Source organism: Centroberyx gerrardi, chromosome 8 (genome assembly GCF_048128805.1).
Source record: "Centroberyx gerrardi isolate f3 chromosome 8, fCenGer3.hap1.cur.20231027, whole genome shotgun sequence".
NCBI lineage: Eukaryota > Metazoa > Chordata > Actinopteri > Beryciformes > Berycidae > Centroberyx > Centroberyx gerrardi.
The window spans coordinates 28,367,569-28,388,614 of record NC_136004.1 but is presented as its reverse complement, the minus strand read 5'-3'; the positions used below and the strand labels follow the sequence as shown (position 1 = coordinate 28,388,614).

At 39.3% G+C, this 21,046-nt stretch overlaps 5 protein-coding genes across 5 annotated transcripts; all 5 read left to right on the top strand.

Moving 5' to 3' along the window:
- The first annotated feature begins 2,517 nt into the window (after positions 1–2,517).
- On the top strand, positions 2,518–4,748 carry LOC139916161 (nuclear factor 7, ovary-like). The gene has a single exon (XM_071904965.2). The coding sequence runs from the start codon at positions 2,571–2,573 to the stop codon at positions 3,990–3,992; it is 1,422 nt and encodes a 473-aa protein (XP_071761066.2). The 5' UTR covers positions 2,518–2,570; the 3' UTR covers positions 3,993–4,748.
- Positions 4,749–7,911: 3,163 nt separating this feature from the next.
- LOC144539617 (nuclear factor 7, ovary-like) lies at positions 7,912–10,142 on the top strand. Its single transcript, XM_078285265.1, has one exon. It carries the CDS (start codon positions 7,965–7,967, stop codon positions 9,384–9,386), a length of 1,422 nt encoding a protein of 473 aa, XP_078141391.1. The 5' UTR covers positions 7,912–7,964; the 3' UTR covers positions 9,387–10,142.
- Positions 10,143–13,251: 3,109 nt separating this feature from the next.
- Positions 13,252–15,391, top strand: LOC139916159 (nuclear factor 7, ovary-like). The gene has a single exon (XM_078285304.1). The coding sequence runs from the start codon at positions 13,368–13,370 to the stop codon at positions 14,802–14,804; it is 1,437 nt and encodes a 478-aa protein (XP_078141430.1). The 5' UTR covers positions 13,252–13,367; the 3' UTR covers positions 14,805–15,391.
- Positions 15,392–16,002: 611 nt separating this feature from the next.
- On the top strand, positions 16,003–18,182 carry LOC144539640 (uncharacterized). Its single transcript, XM_078285386.1, has 3 exons — positions 16,003–16,217; positions 16,777–17,581; positions 18,070–18,182. The coding sequence occupies exons 2-3, from the start codon at positions 16,828–16,830 to the stop codon at positions 18,180–18,182; spliced, it is 867 nt and encodes a 288-aa protein (XP_078141512.1). The 5' UTR covers positions 16,003–16,217; positions 16,777–16,827.
- A 592-nt stretch (positions 18,183–18,774) lies between these two features.
- LOC139922194 (E3 ubiquitin-protein ligase TRIM35-like) lies at positions 18,775–20,823 on the top strand. The gene is made up of 2 exons (XM_078285340.1): positions 18,775–19,050; positions 19,147–20,823. The coding sequence occupies exons 1-2, from the start codon at positions 18,775–18,777 to the stop codon at positions 20,197–20,199; spliced, it is 1,329 nt and encodes a 442-aa protein (XP_078141466.1). The 3' UTR covers positions 20,200–20,823.
- Positions 20,824–21,046: the final 223 nt, after the last annotated feature.

Here is a 21,046-nt window from a genome sequence, read left to right as displayed (position 1 = left end):
TGGTACACGGCAGAACCGCCAACACAAGATGGATGGCTGAAAATTGTGAATGAAATATATGATATGGAACAGTTAACTCATAGGATAAGAGTTCAAGAGGAACGATGTCAAGAGAAATGGAGGAAATGGACAATGTTTACATGTCAACGACAAGACAAGAGAATGAACCACTGAATGTCACAGGAATAAGTAGGCCTTGTGAAGAAGGTGCAACCCAGACCTTTTTTTTCTTTCCTCCTTTATGTGTATGTGTTTTTTTTGTAATGGAAAAGCAGTAAAAATAAAGTATTACAAAAACATATGTTTTCTGACTGATTCTGACTTTGTGTATTTTTGGCAGCACAATATGGCATCTTGCAGAGGCCTATATATGCAGTGATGTAGTGATAAATAAAAAGGTGGGTAAACCTCCAGTCAGATCAAGAGGCAAACAACCACCAATACAGTTAAAAATAAATCATATTTTCAGAAAAGCATAGACTTAAATAGACTTAATTAACTATATGCTCATATAATGTACATCAGTTTGATGCTACTTATTATGATATATATTTATATTATGATTTTATATGAAAGATTTCTCACTGAGAAGGTGGGTAAACTCTATTCCACAAATATAAAGATGGGTAAACTGAATTTAGGTGGGTTTATCCTCCACTACATCACTGTCTATATTACTATGAATATATGCTGTGAAAAAGACATTTGGGAAAAAACAACAACTGCATTTTAATTTACTACAGATTCCTCCTAAAATAGGCTATATCCATTATTTTCACTCTGACGCTTTATATTATTCACAAAACACTGCAACACGTGTTCATTGATAATCCTTTTATTTTGAAAGTTATTACCGGAAGTCATACTTTTTATTGTAGTTTTCTTTTACTTTGAAAGCTGAAACGGGAGTTCTTTTTGTATTATTTATTCAGGCTAGCTTGACAATGAGTAGCACTGGTCCATATATATAGTGGGAAGAGAAGATTAACTCAGAATAAGAAAAGAAAAGAAACAAACTCATTCATATGCCACTGATATTTTTTATTTGTGGTTGAAATTGCTGTGATATCTACTGTATATTCAAAACACCTGTAGGATATTGATAGCACATTTATGAGTTGTTTTTAAAACAGAATTTAAATTGGATAATTGAATCTGTTTCTTTTCTGTTTGTTTAAAAGAAAAATTAATCCAATAATACAAATTAATAAAACGTGTAGGGGAGACCAAAAAACTAATAGGAAAAACTAAAAGGACACAATTCAAGATTAAACGTCTACTACAGCAGTAGAACTGAATTTGGCTCCTTGCTGTTTTTAAAATGCTTGCCAAATAAAATGGAAGTAGGTTTAGCAGGCAAGGCTCTCTGAACCGCCTGAACACTTAATGCAAACTGAAATGTATTATTCCAAGCTCTCCTAATTCTTAGTAATTCAGCATTGCAATGAATAACATCAGCACGGTTTACCAGATAGGGAAGGTCAAATGAAGGCGAAAAGGTTTGAGCTACATGTTATGGATTAAATAAGCCTATAGTCATGCTGAAGAATTAGAAGAATATCATACCTGTTTACAGTTGGTGAAAAGTAAAAATGTTGTAAAACCGGCTTAGTGTGGGCTGCCAACTGTTCACTCCTCAGTGTGTTGCAGTAGGACTGAAGCACCAACATCTCTTTGTTTTTGTTCATAGTATTTTTTATTAGCTGTAGCATTTTTATTTTTTATTTAGACAGTATGAAAGAAGCAAGGGACACACACTAACCTCTCCTTGTTATTTCCATATAGGGAAACATTTAGGTTAGGCTGCACACAAAGTGAAGAAACATATACAGCATTAGTACAACATTACACATTGAGATTAGAAGTTCAGAATCCACTTTGGTCATTTCTGTTGGTATTTTCTATACTGTGTCTGATGAGGCTGCTGCTACATCACTCACTGCCAACCAGAAACTGTGACTCACTTCTCTGTTATATGTATTATACTTTATGTGTAAATAAACAAATTCACCTCAGTTTATGCTCCTTTTTATTGTCTTTGGCCAAGGTACTGATATTTCATGAAATTGTGCTTTGACAACAGTTCCAAACACTTGAAATGTAAAGTTAGTAAAGTAAATAATTCAACAACACTTTCCTTACATTAATCTTGTCCTTGTTACTGTTATGGTGCAGTTGTTTTCCTGAGGTATCATCAAAAATAGAATCTTTCTTCCTTTTATTTATTTTTTGTCTTTGTAGGAATGAGCCTTACCAGTCAAACAGTTAATATACATAAACAAGGTACACAATAACATGTTTAACTCTGAAAGGTATCACGCTAACAACACCACCTGCTGGTAATAAAGTCAGATGGCAGCATTTCCCACCATTACTGTAACAGTTAACTCATGACAGAGGTAAATGAAACTGAAAGTAGATTTTGACATTGTTGAACAGAGCGGAGACGCCATTACAGGGTGTGAGATCTCTACTGAAAAACGTATATTTGGAGGATTGTAAGCAGCAAGTTGAAGTGAATGTGATTTGGTGAGTCTTGCTATTGAAAGATATTTTGGATACCAAAGCAAATGGCTGAGAAAACTGCTTGTTTTGAAAGTTTCCTGAGTTGCCATGTGTGTTCAGAGACTTTCAGAGATCCTGTGTCTCTGGGCTGCGGCCACAGCTTCTGTTCCAGCTGCCTGAAACAATTCTGGGAACAAGCTAAAAACAAAAACTGTCCTTTTTGTAAGAGAAAATCCTCCAAGGAAGATCCAGAAGTGAACTTTACACTGAAGGAACTAGCTGACTATGCTGGGAGACAGAAAGCTGGGTCATCTGAGACAGATAAAGGAGAGGAGAAAGTGGAGGTGGTGTGTAGTAAACATCCAGAAGTGCCTAAATGGTTCTGTAAGGACGAGCAGAGAGCTGTGTGTCCTGTCTGTGAGTTCCCTCTCCACCACGGTCACAAGGTGGTTCCTATAGAAGAAGCAGTCAGTGACCTGAAGGAGGAGCTGAAATCTGACTTAAAGTCTCTGCAGGACAAGAGGAACAAATACAAAGAGGTTGAGGAGACATACAACAAAGTGGTTCAACACTCCAAGAAACAGCTGGTGGCCACAGAGAGGCAGATCAGAGCAGAGTTCAACAAGCTCCACCAGTTCCTGAAAGAGGAAGAGGAGGCCAGACTGGAGGCTCTGAGGGAGGAAGAGGAGCAGAAGGGGAAGACTATCACCAGAGAGATGAAGATCATTCAGGAGAAGATCTCCTCTCTCTCAGACAGTATCTCTGCTGTTGAAGAAGACCTGCAGAAACACAATGTGCCATTCCTCACCAGTTATAAACCCACTCAGACCAGCGCCAGAGCCCAGTGCTCACTGTCAGATCCACAACTGGTCTCAGGAGCGCTGATAGATGTGGCCAAACACCTGGGCAACCTGTCCTTCAGAGTCTGGGAGAAGATGAAGGGGAAGGTCAAGTTCAGTCCTGTCATTCTGGATCCAAACACTGCAAACCCCTGTCTCTATCTGTCTGATGACCTGACCAGTGTGAGATGTGGAGACACAAAGCAGCTCCCTGACAACCCAGAGAGACACAGTTACGGTGTCACTGTTCTGGGCTCTGAGGGCTTCAGCTCAGGGAAACACAGCTGGGAGGTGGAGGTGGGAGATCATCCTGGCTGGAATGTTGGTTTGGCAAAAGAGTCAATTGACAGGAAGGGGAAGCGATATGCCACACCAGAATATGGAATCTGGTGTTTAGTGCATCGCAGTGGAAAATACACTAATGGGCTTGGTGAGACCGTCACAGTGAAGAAGAGTCTCCAGAGGATCAGAGTCCAGCTGGACTATGACAGGGGGGATCTGTCCTTCTACGACTCTGAGGACAAGACTCAGATCTACACTCACAGAGACACTTTCACTGAGAAACTCTACCCATATTTCTATGTTGTAAAGGCTGGTGATGCAGAGACCATTGATATCAAAGTCTGTCAAGCTGAGGTTTCTCTGTGATATTAAGGGATGTTAGTTAGATGTGTATTTGTGTGTGTGTGTGTGTGTGTGTGTGTGTGTGTGTGGTGTGCGTGTGTATGTGTATGTGTAAACTGTGGGTTTTCTCATTTGAGATTTTACCTGTCCATGTCTAAAATATCATGGGTTGATGTTGGGTTTGACCGATACAGGTTTTGGAAAGCCAATACTAATATTTTTAGATTGAAGTCGCCGATAGCCAATATTTTATGCCAATATTGAACATCTTTAAATTGTCCATTTTCTTTTTAAAAAATTAAGGACTCAGTGATTCCCCCAAAATGTTATTCTTGTCAGGGTAGAAAAGTCTCTGAAACAGCATTTAGACCACGATGGGACACTAGAACTCTGCATGTAAACCCAAACTAATTAATTTTCTTTAGTGTTAGTAGCTCTTTAAGGCAGGGTGACACATCTCATCTATTCAGAGGTAGGGTAAACTGGGAAACATTACTATCTTAAAATGAAGAATTCATTTACAAAGATTAATGATTAATGATTTAATGAATAAAGAAAATGTGTATTTTGTAACAGCGTGAAGCTAAAGATGTGCTACTTTATTATCATGGATGTTTGTTGTCACCTGACGCAAAGCCGAATAATAAATGATTCACCTCATCAGCAGTGAAATCTTTTATGGACAGTCTCACCGAAGAAGGGGAAATGGGGACGAGATAAGATAAGAACAAGTGCGATACTGAGCAAAGCCCAGTAATAAAAAGATGGGAATGTTATGAGTTTCCAGCAGCTGAAACAACAATATACATTAAACAACCAGGACCACTTCAGATATTTGCAATTAAGGGACTTTTATGACAGAGAAATAAAGCACAATGTAAATTTAGATAAAAATGGAATAATTAGAACCATAATTCGAGTTTACAATTCAAAGAAATATAGAATAATAATAACTACATTATATCAGCACCTAATGGAGAGAAGAGGAAACACAACATTATATGTAAAGCTGAAATGGGAAAAAGAATTAGGTGTGAATATTGCAGAAGATGAATGGTTGCATATTTGGAGAACACAACAGTCTACAACATCCTCACGTACTTGGAGAGAACTCTGTTGGAAGAATGTAATTAGATTCTTTATTACACCCAAAATTAAGAGCAAATACATGTCTATAGCACAACCATGTTGGAGACGATGTGGGCCAATAAATGTAGACCATTCCCATGTATTTTGGCTTTGATCTAAAATTGTACAGTTTTGGGAAAATGTTCATATGGATATTATCAAAATTCTGGGCTATGATATACCTAGGCCATGTATAGTACTGTACTTTGGTAATATGACAGGAGATATTGTGTTAAGAGAAGACAGATATTTGCTGAAAGTCTTGTTGGCAGCTTGTAAAAAGGCCATTACGAAGAGATGGTACACGGCAGAACCGCCAACACAAGATGGATGGCTGAAAATTGTGAATGAAATATATGATATGGAACAGTTAACTCATAGGATAAGAGTTCAAGAGGAACGATGTCAAGAGAAATGGAGGAAATGGACAATGTTTACATGTCAACGACAAGACAAGAGAATGAACCACTGAATGTCACAGGAATAAGTAGGCCTTGTGAAGAAGGTGCAACCCAGACCTTTTTTTTCTTTCCTCCTTTATGTGTATGTGTTTTTTTTGTAATGGAAAAGCAGTAAAAATAAAGTATTACAAAAACATATGTTTTCTGACTGATTCTGACTTTGTGTATTTTTGGCAGCACAATATGGCATCTTGCAGAGGCCTATATATGCAGTGATGTAGTGATAAATAAAAAGGTGGGTAAACCTCCAGTCAGATCAAGAGGCAAACAACCACCAATACAGTTAAAAATAAATCATATTTTCAGAAAAGCATAGACTTAAATAGACTTAATTAACTATATGCTCATATAATGTACATCAGTTTGATGCTACTTATTATGATATATATTTATATTATGATTTTATATGAAAGATTTCTCACTGAGAAGGTGGGTAAACTCTATTCCACAAATATAAAGATGGGTAAACTGAATTTAGGTGGGTTTATCCTCCACTACATCACTGTCTATATTACTATGAATATATGCTGTGAAAAAGACATTTGGGAAAAAACAACAACTGCATTTTAATTTACTACAGATTCCTCCTAAAATAGGCTATATCCATTATTTTCACTCTGACGCTTTATATTATTCACAAAACACTGCAACACGTGTTCATTGATAATCCTTTTATTTTGAAAGTTATTACCGGAAGTCATACTTTTTATTGTAGTTTTCTTTTACTTTGAAAGCTGAAACGGGAGTTCTTTTTGTATTATTTATTCAGGCTAGCTTGACAATGAGTAGCACTGGTCCATATATATAGTGGGAAGAGAAGATTAACTCAGAATAAGAAAAGAAAAGAAACAAACTCATTCATATGCCACTGATATTTTTTATTTGTGGTTGAAATTGCTGTGATATCTACTGTATATTCAAAACACCTGTAGGATATTGATAGCACATTTATGAGTTGTTTTTAAAACAGAATTTAAATTGGATAATTGAATCTGTTTCTTTTCTGTTTGTTTAAAAGAAAAATTAATCCAATAATACAAATTAATAAAACGTGTAGGGGAGACCAAAAAACTAATAGGAAAAACTAAAAGGACACAATTCAAGATTAAACGTCTACTACAGCAGTAGAACTGAATTTGGCTCCTTGCTGTTTTTAAAATGCTTGCCAAATAAAATGGAAGTAGGTTTAGCAGGCAAGGCTCTCTGAACCGCCTGAACACTTAATGCAAACTGAAATGTATTATTCCAAGCTCTCCTAATTCTTAGTAATTCAGCATTGCAATGAATAACATCAGCACGGTTTACCAGATAGGGAAGGTCAAATGAAGGCGAAAAGGTTTGAGCTACATGTTATGGATTAAATAAGCCTATAGTCATGCTGAAGAATTAGAAGAATATCATACCTGTTTACAGTTGGTGAAAAGTAAAAATGTTGTAAAACCGGCTTAGTGTGGGCTGCCAACTGTTCACTCCTCAGTGTGTTGCAGTAGGACTGAAGCACCAACATCTCTTTGTTTTTGTTCATAGTATTTTTTATTAGCTGTAGCATTTTTATTTTTTATTTAGACAGTATGAAAGAAGCAAGGGACACACACTAACCTCTCCTTGTTATTTCCATATAGGGAAACATTTAGGTTAGGCTGCACACAAAGTGAAGAAACATATACAGCATTAGTACAACATTACACATTGAGATTAGAAGTTCAGAATCCACTTTGGTCATTTCTGTTGGTATTTTCTATACTGTGTCTGATGAGGCTGCTGCTACATCACTCACTGCCAACCAGAAACTGTGACTCACTTCTCTGTTATATGTATTATACTTTATGTGTAAATAAACAAATTCACCTCAGTTTATGCTCCTTTTTATTGTCTTTGGCCAAGGTACTGATATTTCATGAAATTGTGCTTTGACAACAGTTCCAAACACTTGAAATGTAAAGTTAGTAAAGTAAATAATTCAACAACACTTTCCTTACATTAATCTTGTCCTTGTTACTGTTATGGTGCAGTTGTTTTCCTGAGGTATCATCAAAAATAGAATCTTTCTTCCTTTTATTTATTTTTTGTCTTTGTAGGAATGAGCCTTACCAGTCAAACAGTTAATATACATAAACAAGGTACACAATAACATGTTTAACTCTGAAAGGTATCACGCTAACAACACCACCTGCTGGTAATAAAGTCAGATGGCAGCATTTCCCACCATTACTGTAACAGTTAACTCATGACAGAGGTAAATGAAACTGAAAGTAGATTTTGACATTGTTGAACAGAGCGGAGACGCCATTACAGGGTGTGAGATCTCTACTGAAAAACGTATATTTGGAGGATTGTAAGCAGCAAGTTGAAGTGAATGTGATTTGGTGAGTCTTGCTATTGAAAGATATTTTGGATACCAAAGCAAATGGCTGAGAAAACTGCTTGTTTTGAAAGTTTCCTGAGTTGCCATGTGTGTTCAGAGACTTTCAGAGATCCTGTGTCTCTGGGCTGCGGCCACAGCTTCTGTTCCAGCTGCCTGAAACAATTCTGGGAACAAGCTAAAAACAAAAACTGTCCTTTTTGTAAGAGAAAATCCTCCAAGGAAGATCCAGAAGTGAACTTTACACTGAAGGAACTAGCTGACTATGCTGGGAGACAGAAAGCTGGGTCATCTGAGACAGATAAAGGAGAGGAGAAAGTGGAGGTGGTGTGTAGTAAACATCCAGAAGTGCCTAAATGGTTCTGTAAGGACGAGCAGAGAGCTGTGTGTCCTGTCTGTGAGTTCCCTCTCCACCACGGTCACAAGGTGGTTCCTATAGAAGAAGCAGTCAGTGACCTGAAGGAGGAGCTGAAATCTGACTTAAAGTCTCTGCAGGACAAGAGGAACAAATACAAAGAGGTTGAGGAGACATACAACAAAGTGGTTCAACACTCCAAGAAACAGCTGGTGGCCACAGAGAGGCAGATCAGAGCAGAGTTCAACAAGCTCCACCAGTTCCTGAAAGAGGAAGAGGAGGCCAGACTGGAGGCTCTGAGGGAGGAAGAGGAGCAGAAGGGGAAGACTATCACCAGAGAGATGAAGATCATTCAGGAGAAGATCTCCTCTCTCTCAGACAGTATCTCTGCTGTTGAAGAAGACCTGCAGAAACACAATGTGCCATTCCTCACCAGTTATAAACCCACTCAGACCAGCGCCAGAGCCCAGTGCTCACTGTCAGATCCACAACTGGTCTCAGGAGCGCTGATAGATGTGGCCAAACACCTGGGCAACCTGTCCTTCAGAGTCTGGGAGAAGATGAAGGGGAAGGTCAAGTTCAGTCCTGTCATTCTGGATCCAAACACTGCAAACCCCTGTCTCTATCTGTCTGATGACCTGACCAGTGTGAGATGTGGAGACACAAAGCAGCTCCCTGACAACCCAGAGAGACACAGTTACGGTGTCACTGTTCTGGGCTCTGAGGGCTTCAGCTCAGGGAAACACAGCTGGGAGGTGGAGGTGGGAGATCATCCTGGCTGGAATGTTGGTTTGGCAAAAGAGTCAATTGACAGGAAGGGGAAGCGATATGCCACACCAGAATATGGAATCTGGTGTTTAGTGCATCGCAGTGGAAAATACACTAATGGGCTTGGTGAGACCGTCACAGTGAAGAAGAGTCTCCAGAGGATCAGAGTCCAGCTGGACTATGACAGGGGGGATCTGTCCTTCTACGACTCTGAGGACAAGACTCAGATCTACACTCACAGAGACACTTTCACTGAGAAACTCTACCCATATTTCTATGTTGTAAAGGCTGGTGATGCAGAGACCATTGATATCAAAGTCTGTCAAGCTGAGGTTTCTCTGTGATATTAAGGGATGTTAGTTAGATGTGTATTTGTGTGTGTGTGTGTGTGTGTGTGTGTGTGTGTGTGGTGTGCGTGTGTATGTGTATGTGTAAACTGTGGGTTTTCTCATTTGAGATTTTACCTGTCCATGTCTAAAATATCATGGGTTGATGTTGGGTTTGACCGATACAGGTTTTGGAAAGCCAATACTAATATTTTTAGATTGAAGTCGCCGATAGCCAATATTTTATGCCAATATTGAACATCTTTAAATTGTCCATTTTCTTTTTAAAAAATTAAGGACTCAGTGATTCCCCCAAAATGTTATTCTTGTCAGGGTAGAAAAGTCTCTGAAACAGCATTTAGACCACGATGGGACACTAGAACTCTGCATGTAAACCCAAACTAATTAATTTTCTTTAGTGTTAGTAGCTCTTTAAGGCAGGGTGACACATCTCATCTATTCAGAGGTAGGGTAAACTGGGAAACATTACTATCTTAAAATGAAGAATTCATTTACAAAGATTAATGATTAATGATTTAATGAATAAAGAAAATGTGTATTTTGTAACAGCGTGAAGCTAAAGATGTGCTACTTTATTATCATGGATGTTTGTTGTCACCTGACGCAAAGCCGAATAATAAATGATTCACCTCATCAGCAGTGAAATCTTTTATGGACAGTCTCACCGAAGAAGGGGAAATGGGGACGAGATAAGATAAGAACAAGTGCGATACTGAGCAAAGCCCAGTAATAAAAAGATGGGAATGTTATGAGTTTCCAGCAGCTGAAACAACAATATACATTAAACAACCAGGACCACTTCAGATATTTGCAATTAAGGGACTTTTATGACAGAGAAATAAAGCACAATGTAAATTTAGATAAAAATGGAATAATTAGAACCATAATTCGAGTTTACAATTCAAAGAAATATAGAATAATAATAACTACATTATATCAGCACCTAATGGAGAGAAGAGGAAACACAACATTATATGTAAAGCTGAAATGGGAAAAAGAATTAGGTGTGAATATTGCAGAAGATGAATGGTTGCATATTTGGAGAACACAACAGTCTACAACATCCTCACGTACTTGGAGAGAACTCTGTTGGAAGAATGTAATTAGATTCTTTATTACACCCAAAATTAAGAGCAAATACATGTCTATAGCACAACCATGTTGGAGACGATGTGGGACAATAAATGTAGACCATTCCCATGTATTTTGGCTTTGATCTAAAATTGTACAGTTTTGGGAAAATGTTCATATGGATATTATCAAAATTCTGGGCTATGATATACCTAGGCCATGTATAGTACTGTACTTTGGTAATATGACAGGAGATATTGTGTTAAGAGAAGACAGATACTTGCTGAAAGTCTTGTTGGCAGCTTGTAAAAAGGCCATTACGAAGAGATGGTACACGGCAGAACCGCCAACACAAGATGGATGGCTGAAAATTGTGAATGAAATATATGATATGGAACAGTTAACTCATAGGATAAGAGTTCAAGAGGAACGATGTCAAGAGAAATGGAGGAAATGGACAATGTTTACATGTCAACGACAAGACAAGAGAATGAACCACTGAATGTCACAGGAATAAGTAGGCCTTGTGAAGAAGGTGCAACCCAGACCTTTTTTTTCTTTCCTCCTTTATGTGTATGTGTTTTTTTTGTAATGGAAAAGCAGTAAAAAATAAAGTATTACAAAAACAAAAAAAAGTTGTTTTTCTTGTTTCCATCATCAGTCATCGGTTTTAGTGTTTAATATTCCTGGATGTTCTGGTGAGTATTTCAGTTCTGTGAGGCTGTTGGTTTAACCTGTGAAACCAAGTTTTCGGTATAGTCTGTGGAATATGTTTTCTGACTGATTCTGACTTTGTGTATTTTTGGCAGCACAATATGGCGTCTTGCAGAGGCCTATATATGCAGTGATGTAGTGATAAATAAAAAGGTGGGTAAACTATGACCTCCAGTCAGATCAAGAGGCAAACAACCACCAATACAGTTAAAAATAAATAATATTCTCAGAAAAGCATAGACTTTAATAGACTTAATTAACTATATGCTCATATAATTTACATCAGTTTGATGGTACTTACTATGATATACAGTATATTTATATTATGATTTTATATGAAAGATTGCTGACTGAGAAGGTGGGTAAACTGACTTTAGGTGGGTTACATCATTGTCTATGAATATATGCTGTGAAAAAGACATTTTGGAAAAAAACAACAATTGCATGTTTATTTACTACAGATTCCTCTAAAAATATATCCATTATAACGATAAGCCTTTTATTTTGAAAGTTATTACCGGAAGTCTTACTTTTTATTGTAGTTTTCTTTAACTTTGAAAGCTGAAACCAGAAGTTTGTTGTTGTTTTTTTAATTCAGCTGGCTTGATAATGAGTAGCACTGGTCCATTAATAGTGGTAAGAGAAGATAAGAAAAGCCACTGATAGTGTTTATTTGTGGTTGAAATTGCTGTGATATCTACTGTAGGCCTATATTTAAAACACCTGTAGGATATTGATAGCACATGTGTTGTTTGTTTTTAAAACAGAATTTGGATGATTGGATAATTTAATCTGTTTATTTTCTATTTGTTTAAAAGGAATATTAATCCAATAATAAGACGTGTAGGGGAGACAAAAAAAGAAAGGAAAAATTAAAAGGAAACAGATCAGGATTCAGGTCTAGAACTGAATTTGGCTCCTTGTTTTTAAAATGCTTGCCAAATAAAATGGAAGTAGGTTTAGCAGGCAAGGCTCTCTGAACCACCTGAACACTTAATGCAAACTGAAACTTATTATTCCAAGCTCTCCTAATTCTTAGTAATTCAGCATTGCAATGAATAACACCAGCAAGGTTTACCAGATAGGGAAGGTCAAATGAAGGCGAAAGTAAAAGGTTTGACCAATAACTACATGTTATGGATTAAATAAGCCTATAGTCATGGTGATGAATTAGAAGAATATCATACCTGTTTACAGTTGGTGAAAAGTAAAAATGTTGTAAAACCGGCTTAGTGTGGGCTGCCAACTGTTCACTCCTCAGTGTGTTGCAGTAGGACTGAAGCACCAACATCTCTTTGTTTTTGTTCATAGTATTTTTTATTAGCTGTAGCATTTTTATTTTTTATTTAGACAGTATGAAAGAAGCAAGGGACACACACTAACCTCTCCTTGTTATTTCCATATAGGGAAACATTTAGGTTAGGCTGCACACAAAGTGAAGAAACATATACAGCATTAGTACAACATTACACATTGAAATTAAAAGTTCAGAATCCACTTTGGTCATTTCTGTTGGTATTTTCTATACTGTGTCTGATGAGGCTGCTGCTGCATCACTCACTGCCAACCAGAAACTGTGAGTCACTTCTCTGTTATATGTATTATACTTTATGTGTAAATAAACAAATTCACCTCAGTTTATGCTCCTTTTCACTGTCTTTGGCCAAGGTACTGATGTTTCATGAATTTGTGCTTTGACAACAGTTCCAAACACTTGAAATGTAAAGTTAGTAAAGTAAATAATTCAACAACACTTTCCTTACATTAATTTTGTCTTTGTTACTGTTATGGTGCAGTTGTTTTCCTGAGGTATCATCAAAAATAGGATCTTTCTTCCTTTTATTTATTTTTTGTCTTTGTAGGAATGAGCCTTAGCAGTCAAACAGTTAATATACATAAACAAGGTACACAATAACATGTTTAACTCTGAAAGGTATCACGCTAACAGCACCACCTGCTGGTAATAAAGTCAGATGGCAGCATTTCCCACCATTACTGTAACAGTTAACTCATGACAGAGGTAAATGAAATTGAAAGTAGATTTTGACATTGTTGAACAGAGCGGAGACGCCATTACAGGGTGTGAGATCTCTACTGAAAAACACACGTTTGGAGGATTGTAAGCAGCAAGTTGAAGTGAATGTGATTTGGTGAGTCTTGCTATTGAAAAAGATAATTCAGATATCAAAGCAAATGGCTGAGAAAATTGCTCTTGTTGAAAGTTACTTGAGTTGCCATGTGTGTTCAGAGACTTTCAGAGATCCTGTGTCTCTGAGCTGCAGCCACAGCTTCTGTTCCAGCTGCCTGAAACAATTCTGGGAACAAACTAAAAACAAAAACTGTCCCATTTGTAAAAGAAAATCCTCAAAGGATTATCTACTTGTGAACTTTACATTGAAGGAACTAGCTGACTCCTATGCTGGGAGACAGAAAGCTGGGTCATCTGAGACGGATAAAGGAGAGAAGAAAGTGGAGGTGGTGTGTAGTAAACATCCAGAAGTGCCTAAATGGTTCTGTAAGGAGGAACAGAGAGCTGTGTGTCATGTCTGTGAGTTCTCTCACCAGCATGGTCACAAGGTGTTTCCTATAGAAGAAGCAGTCAGTGACCTGAAGGAGGAGCTGAAATCTGACTTAAAGTCTCTGCAGGACAAGAGGAACAAATACAAAGAGGTTGAGAAGACATACAACGAAGTGGTTCAACACTCCAAGAAACAGCTGGTGGCCACAAAGAGGCAGATCAGAGCAGAGTTCAACAAGCTCCACCAGTTCCTGAAAGAGGAAGAGGAGGCCAGACTGGAGGCTCTGAGGGAGGAAGAGGAGCAGAAGGGGAAGACTATCACCAGAGAGATGAAGATCATTCAGGAGAAGATCTCCTCTCTCTCAGACAGTATCTCTGCTGTTAAAGAAGGCCTGCAGAAACACAATGTGCCATTCCTCACCAGTTATAAACCCACTCAGACCAGCGCCAGAGCCCAGTGCTCACTGTCAGATCCACAACTGGTCTCAGGAGCGCTGATAGATGTGGCCAAACACCTGGGCAACCTGTCCTTCAGAGTCTGGGAGAAGATGAAGGGGAAGGTCAAGTTCAGTCCTGTCATTCTGGACCCAAACACTGCAAACCCCTGTCTCTCTCTGTCTGATGACCTGACCAGTGTGAGACGTGGAGACACAAAGCAGCAGCTCCCTGACAACCCAGAGAGAAACATTAAGTATGCCACTGTTCTGGGCTCTGAGGGCTTCAGCTCAGGGAAACACAGCTGGGAGGTGGAGGTGGGAGATCATCCTGACTGGAATGTGGGTTTGGTTAAAGAGTCAGTTGACAGGAAGGGGGAGTTACGTGCCTCACCAGAATATGGAGTCTGGTGTTTACTGCATCGCAGTGGAAAATACTCTAATGTGCTTGGTGAGACCGTCACAGTGAAGAAGAGTCTCCAGAGGATCAGAGTCCAGCTGGACTATGACAGGGGGGAGCTGTCCTTCTACGACTCTGAGGACAAGACTCACATCTACACTCACAGAGACACTTTCACTGAGAAACTCTACCCATATTTCTCTGTTGGAAAGGCTGGTGATGCAGAGACCATCGATGTCAAACTGAGGCTTTTCTGTGATGTTAAGGGATGTCAGTGAGGTGTTTGTATGAATGAATGTTTGTGTGTGTGTGCGCGCACGTGTGTGTTTGTGTGTGTGTGTGTGTGTGTGTGTGTGTGTAAACTGTGGATTTTAGCTATCTATGTATAAAATATCATGGGCTGGGTTAGGGTTTGACCAATATGGGACCAATAAGGCAGACACTGACATTTTTATTTAAGTATCTTAAGTATTATTCTTGTCAGGATGGAAAATCCTCTGAAACAACTTTTAGACTAAAACTCTCCAAAAAACCCAGACTAATTAAATTATTTTAGGGTTAGCAACTCTGTAAGGCAGGGTGACCCATCACACTTATTCAGTGGTAAGGGAAACTCTGGGATACATTACTACCTTAAAATGAAGAATTAATTTACAAAGACATAACTTAACAATTAAATGAATAAATAAAATGTGCAAATAAAATAAAATGTTGTTGCAGGTTTTTATGTAGCTGTGGTCAGGGAGGAACCTGACTGGCCAAAATCCACCCAATATATCGGTAAACTCTCTAATGCAACATCTTGGTTTCTAATTAGACAACAACATTGTATCAACTGTACAGAATAATTTGCGTGTGATTTGCTTTTTTGTGAATTTTTATTTTTTATTTTTGCTTCAATCATCAGTCATCAGTTTTAGTGTCATATTCCTGGATCTTCTGGTGAAGTATTTCAGTTTTGTGGTCTGTTGGTTTATCCTGTGGAACTGTGATCTGATATGTTTTATGATTCAGTCTTTCACTGTGTAACAACAACCAAACACCAATAAAGTCAAAAATCAATTATGCTTTTGTCTCTTAATAGACTAAATTTTAATATAATTTACATCAGATTGATGCTAGTTACTTATGCATGGTTAAAATACTAGGGATTCATATCAAGGATTCTTGGCTAAAAAGACAGGAAACCCACTACTGTACAAAAGGACCTTTGTAAAACAAAAATAAATAAAGCAATTGCATTTTAATTTAGTGCAGAATCCTCGCTACATATTTGTTTTACTTTCATGTTCGGAGACCTACTGTATTACTCAAAAAACGTTGCAACGCGTTCGTCAATAAGGCTTTTATTTTGAAAGACCATTTTAATTGTTCTATTCTCCCTTTCAGAGTTTTACTTTGAAAGCCAAACTCGGAAGTCATACTGTTTGGTTATTCTGGCTGACTTAACACTAGTATACGCATAGTAGGAAGACGGTGTATTTTGTAACAGCGTGAAGCTAAAGATGTGCTACTTTATTATCATGGATGTTTGTTGTCACCTGACGCAAAGCCGAATAATAAATGATTCACCTCATCAGCAGTGAAATCTTTCATGGACAGTCTCACCGAAGAAGGGGAAATGGGGACGAGATAAGATAAGAACAAGTGCGATACTGAGCAAAGCCCGCTGCTTCCAGTGATGTCCAAAGGTAATGTGTTCAATATTTTACTATAAATGTGATGAACGTATTTTAACCTATTGATCTGCTGTCCTTGTGAGTCCCACAACCGTCTCAGGACCGACACAGGGCTTCAGACCTTGACGGGAGCTGTCAGTCGCAAGTGATGCTGTTTTGTGGGTTGATGAAATAAAATCAGCCGTGCAAAATCAAATAAGTAAAATAAAAAATAAGCACGACAGTAATTTTACGACAATTGATATCAGTTTACGTTCTTCTGATGATGCATTGAGGCCTAGGTCAGGTCGCTTGGTATCAACAGAAATTAAAAGTCTCTCTATCAAGCTAGGTAGCCCACTATTAAGGATTTAGGCCACTGAGACAGCTGGTAAAGTCACAGGATCAGAGAACTTTTCAAAGGTATTATTAATAGTATCTAAAGCAGGAGATAATCAGGCTCTTTTTTTAAGGCTGGCAATAGTGTTAGCACACCTGCAATAAACAGGTTCATTTTGAAATAAGAAAGAAAAAAAGAAAAGTTGAGAATCATTTCATGACCCTGATGTGCATATTTGTGTTGCCACTCTAGGACACGCCTCCAAGGAGAAAAAGACCCTATCAGTGCTGGTTATGGAGGAAGATGGACGCCCCTGCAGCCAATCAGAGTCAAACACCCTGTCAGCCGTGGGCGGGCCAGAACGGCTGGTCCACCGCTTCAACTCAAGGACCCCCCTGCAGCCCCCTACCCAGCTTTCAGCATCTCAGCCTGGGCTTGCCTTCTGACCAGAGTCCCTCCTACGTCGACCTGCAGCCATCCATCCAGGACTATCAGAGCAACTACATCACCTCATCATCCACCAACAAAACTCATTACAGTGCACTGTACCAAGCATCTCATGTTAGCAACAATTCATCAGCCGCCACGCTGGTTGCCAACACCGCTGATCAGAACGCACCTCTCTTTCTTTCAAATGCTAACCAAAGTCTTCACATTTCATCCACGGTTCCAGTTGCAAGCCACGGGAAAAATATACCTCCATCTTCTCTTCCTCTAACAAGTCAAAGACCGCAGCCTAGCAGACCCCAACCCATGTCACTTTGCTCCTCCCACAGCCCTTATGAAGCAATCCCCCCCCCTTTTCAGCCTCCATACACACACCAGGGTATACTGAATGGACTTCAGTCACCATATCAACAAGATCTGCCCATTAGCCCACCATCAGTCGGACAATGTGTAAACCAGGGGCCACAGAGCAAACCTCAACCTACTTTTGGGAGTGTGAATGTGGAGTCTCCTCCTCTGGCTGGAGGTGCTGGATACACACCTAGCCACGTCTCACCCACCTCTCCTATCCAACAGCAACCTCAGTGGACACTTCCACCGCACTATAGGGGTAAGAGTTACCTGTAATACCTGCATGGCACACTGTCATGTTGCAGAGGCACGCATGGGAGGCTGAGTAGTGTATTCTCTGTGATTGAGACACATGAACAAAATCACTTATGAATACACAGGATCTGCTGAACTAGGCTGAACAGTTACTGCTCAGTAGTTCAGAAATCATTTCTATCAACAGTTAGAGGACAATGGGACAGCTGACAACCAGGGCTATCAGAGAACCCACAGCACCTTATCATCCACAAACAATACCCAATCTAATGCACTACACAAAGCATCTCATGTTAACTACACCAACCACAGTGTATGCCAACACTGCTAATCAGAATACACCTGTCATTCTTTCAAACAAGTGGTGTAACCTGACTGAAAACCGACCGCTCAGCAGTTCAGATCACAATATTGTAGCTCTGTGATAGGCTGACCTAGGATTTTGCCTCCATCTTCCCCTTCCTTTGTCTAACTTCTCCGTCTTTTCCTCAGGAGCCGTATACGAGTCTGTCCCTGATGCAGCTGCCCATCCTTACAAAGAGCCATCACAGGACGGGAACATCCTGCCGCCGGTGGGGAAAATAACAGCACCAAAAACTCATTAAAGGGCAAATCCACCCTCAAACACTTAAACACTGTCTGTTTTCACTGTCTTTGGCCAAGGTACTGATATTTCATGAAATTGTACTTTGACAACAGTTCCAAACACTTGAAATGTAAAGTTAGTAAAGTAAATAATTCAACAACACTTTCCTTACATGAATCTTGTCCTTGTTACTGTTATGGTGCAGTTGTTTTCCTGAGGTATCATCAAAAATAGGATCTTTCTTCCTTTTATTTATTTTTTGTCTTTGTAGGAATGAGCCTTAGCAGTCAAACAGTTAATATACATAAACAAGGTACACAATAACATGTTTAATGTTATTTACTCTGAAAGGTATCATGCTAACAACACCACCTGCTGGTAATAAAGTCAGATGGCAGCATTTCCCACCATTACTGTAACAGTTAACTCATGACAGAGGTAAATGAAACTGAAAGTAGATTTTGACATTGTTGAACAGAGCGGAGACGCCATTACAGGGTGTGAGATCTCTACTGAAAAACACACTTTTGGAGGATTGTAAGCAGCAAGTTGAAGTGAATGTGATTTGGTGAGTCTTGATATTGAAAAAGATAATTCAGATATCAAAGCAAATGGCTGAGAAAATTGCTCTTTTTGAAAGTTTCCTGAGTTGCCATGTGTGTTCAGAGACTTTCAGAGATCCTGTGTCTCTGGGCTGCAGCCACAGCTTCTGTTCCAGCTGCCTGAAACAATTCTGGGAACAAACTAAAGACAAAAACTGTCCCATTTGTAAAAGAAAATCCTCAAAGGATCATCTACTTGTGAACTTTACACTGAAGGAACTAGCTGACTCCTATGCTGGGAGACAGAAAGCTGGGTCATCTGAGATGGATAAAGGAGAGGAGAAAGTGGAGGTGGTGTGTAGTAAACATCCAGAAGTGCCTAAATGGTTCTGTAAGGAGGAACAGAGAGCTGTGTGTCATGTCTGTGAGTTCCCCTACCAGCATGGTCACAAGGTGGTTCCTATAGAAGAAGCAGTCAGTGACCTGAAGCAGCAGCTGAAATCTGACTTAAAGTCTCTACTGGACAAGAGGAACAAATACAAAGAGGTTGAGGAGACATACAACGAAGTGGTTCAACACTCCAAGAAACAGGTGTTGGCCACAGAGAAGCAGATCAGAGCAGAGTTCAACAAGCTCCACCAGTTCCTGAAAGAGGAAGAGGAGGCCAGACTGGCGGCCCTGAAGAAGGAAGAGGAGCAGAAGCGGAAGACTATCGCCAGAGAGATGAAGATCATTCAGGAGAAGATCTCCTCTCTCTCAGACAGTATCTCTGCTGTTGAAAAAGACCTGCAGAAACACAATGTGCCATTCCTCACCAGTTATAAACCCACTCAGACCAGCGCCAGAGCCCAGTGCTCACTGTCAGATCCACAACTGGTCTCAGGAGCGCTGATAGATGTGGCCAAACACCTGGGCAACCTGTCCTTCAGAGTCTGGGAGAAGATGAAGGGGAAGGTCAAGTTCAGTCCTGTCATTCTGGATCCAAACACTGCACGCCCCCGTCTCTCTCTGTCTGATGGCCTGACCAGTGTGAGAAATGGAGGGACAAAGCAGCTCCCTGACAACCCAGAGAGAAACACTTACTATAACCATGTTCTGGGCTCTGAGGGCTTCAGCTCAGGGAAACACAGCTGGGAGGTGGAGGTGGGAGATCATCCTGACTGGAATGTGGGTTTGGCAAAAGAGTCAGTTGACAGGAAGGGGAAGTTATGTGCCTCACCAGAATATGGAATCTGGTGTTTACTGCATCGCAGTGGAAAATACAATACTGGGCCTGGTGAGACTCTCACAGTGAAGAAGAGTCTCCAGAGGATCAGAGTCCAGCTGGACTATGACAGGGGGGAGCTGTCCTTCTACGACTCTGAGGACAAGACTCACATCTACACTCACAGAGACACTTTCACTGAGAAACTCTACCCATATTTCTCTATTGGAAAGGCTGGTGATGCAGAGACCATTGATATCAAAGTCTGTCAAGCTGAGGTTTCTCTGTGATATTAAGGGATGTTAGTTAGGTGTGTATTTCTCTGTGTGTGTGTGTGTGTGTGTGTGTGCATGGTGTGTGTGTGTGGTGCGCATGTGTATGTGTATGTGTAAACTGTGGGTTTTCTCATTTGAGATTTTACCTGTCCATGTCTAAAATATCATGGGTTGATGTTGGGTTTGACCGATACAGGTTTTGGAAAGCCAATACTAATATTTTTAGATTGAAGTCGCCGATAGCCAATATTTTATGCCAATATTGAACATCTTTAAATTGTCCATTTTCATTTAAAAAATTAAGGACTCAGTGATTCCCCCAAAATGTTATTCTTGTCAGGGTAGAAAAGTCTCTGAAACAGCATTTAGACCACGATGGGACACTAGAACTCTGCATGTAAACCCAAACTAATTAATTTTCTTTAGTGTTAGTAGCTCTTTAAGGCAGGGTGACACATCTCATCTATTCAGAGGTAGGGTAAACTGGGAAACATTACTATCTTAAAATGAAGAATTCATTTCCAAAGATTAATGATTAATGATTCAATGAATAAAGAAAATGTGCAAAGATAATGCAATTTTGTTGCAAGGTTTTATATAGCTGTGATGGAAGAACCTGACATGACCAAATCCATCCAATATATTACAGTAATGCAGGTAATTAGGTAAAATGGCTTTCATGTTCTTTTCTTACTTTTCTTAGAAATCATTGTAATGATTGTCATCATGCTGCTTTCTTGGCAAGATTTTCCTTGAAAAATAGATTTTGATTCTCAATGGGACTACATGGTGAGATAAAGGTTAAATGATGATGATACTCCTAAATGATGAAACATCATTAAATCATCAGGAGAGAGACTGA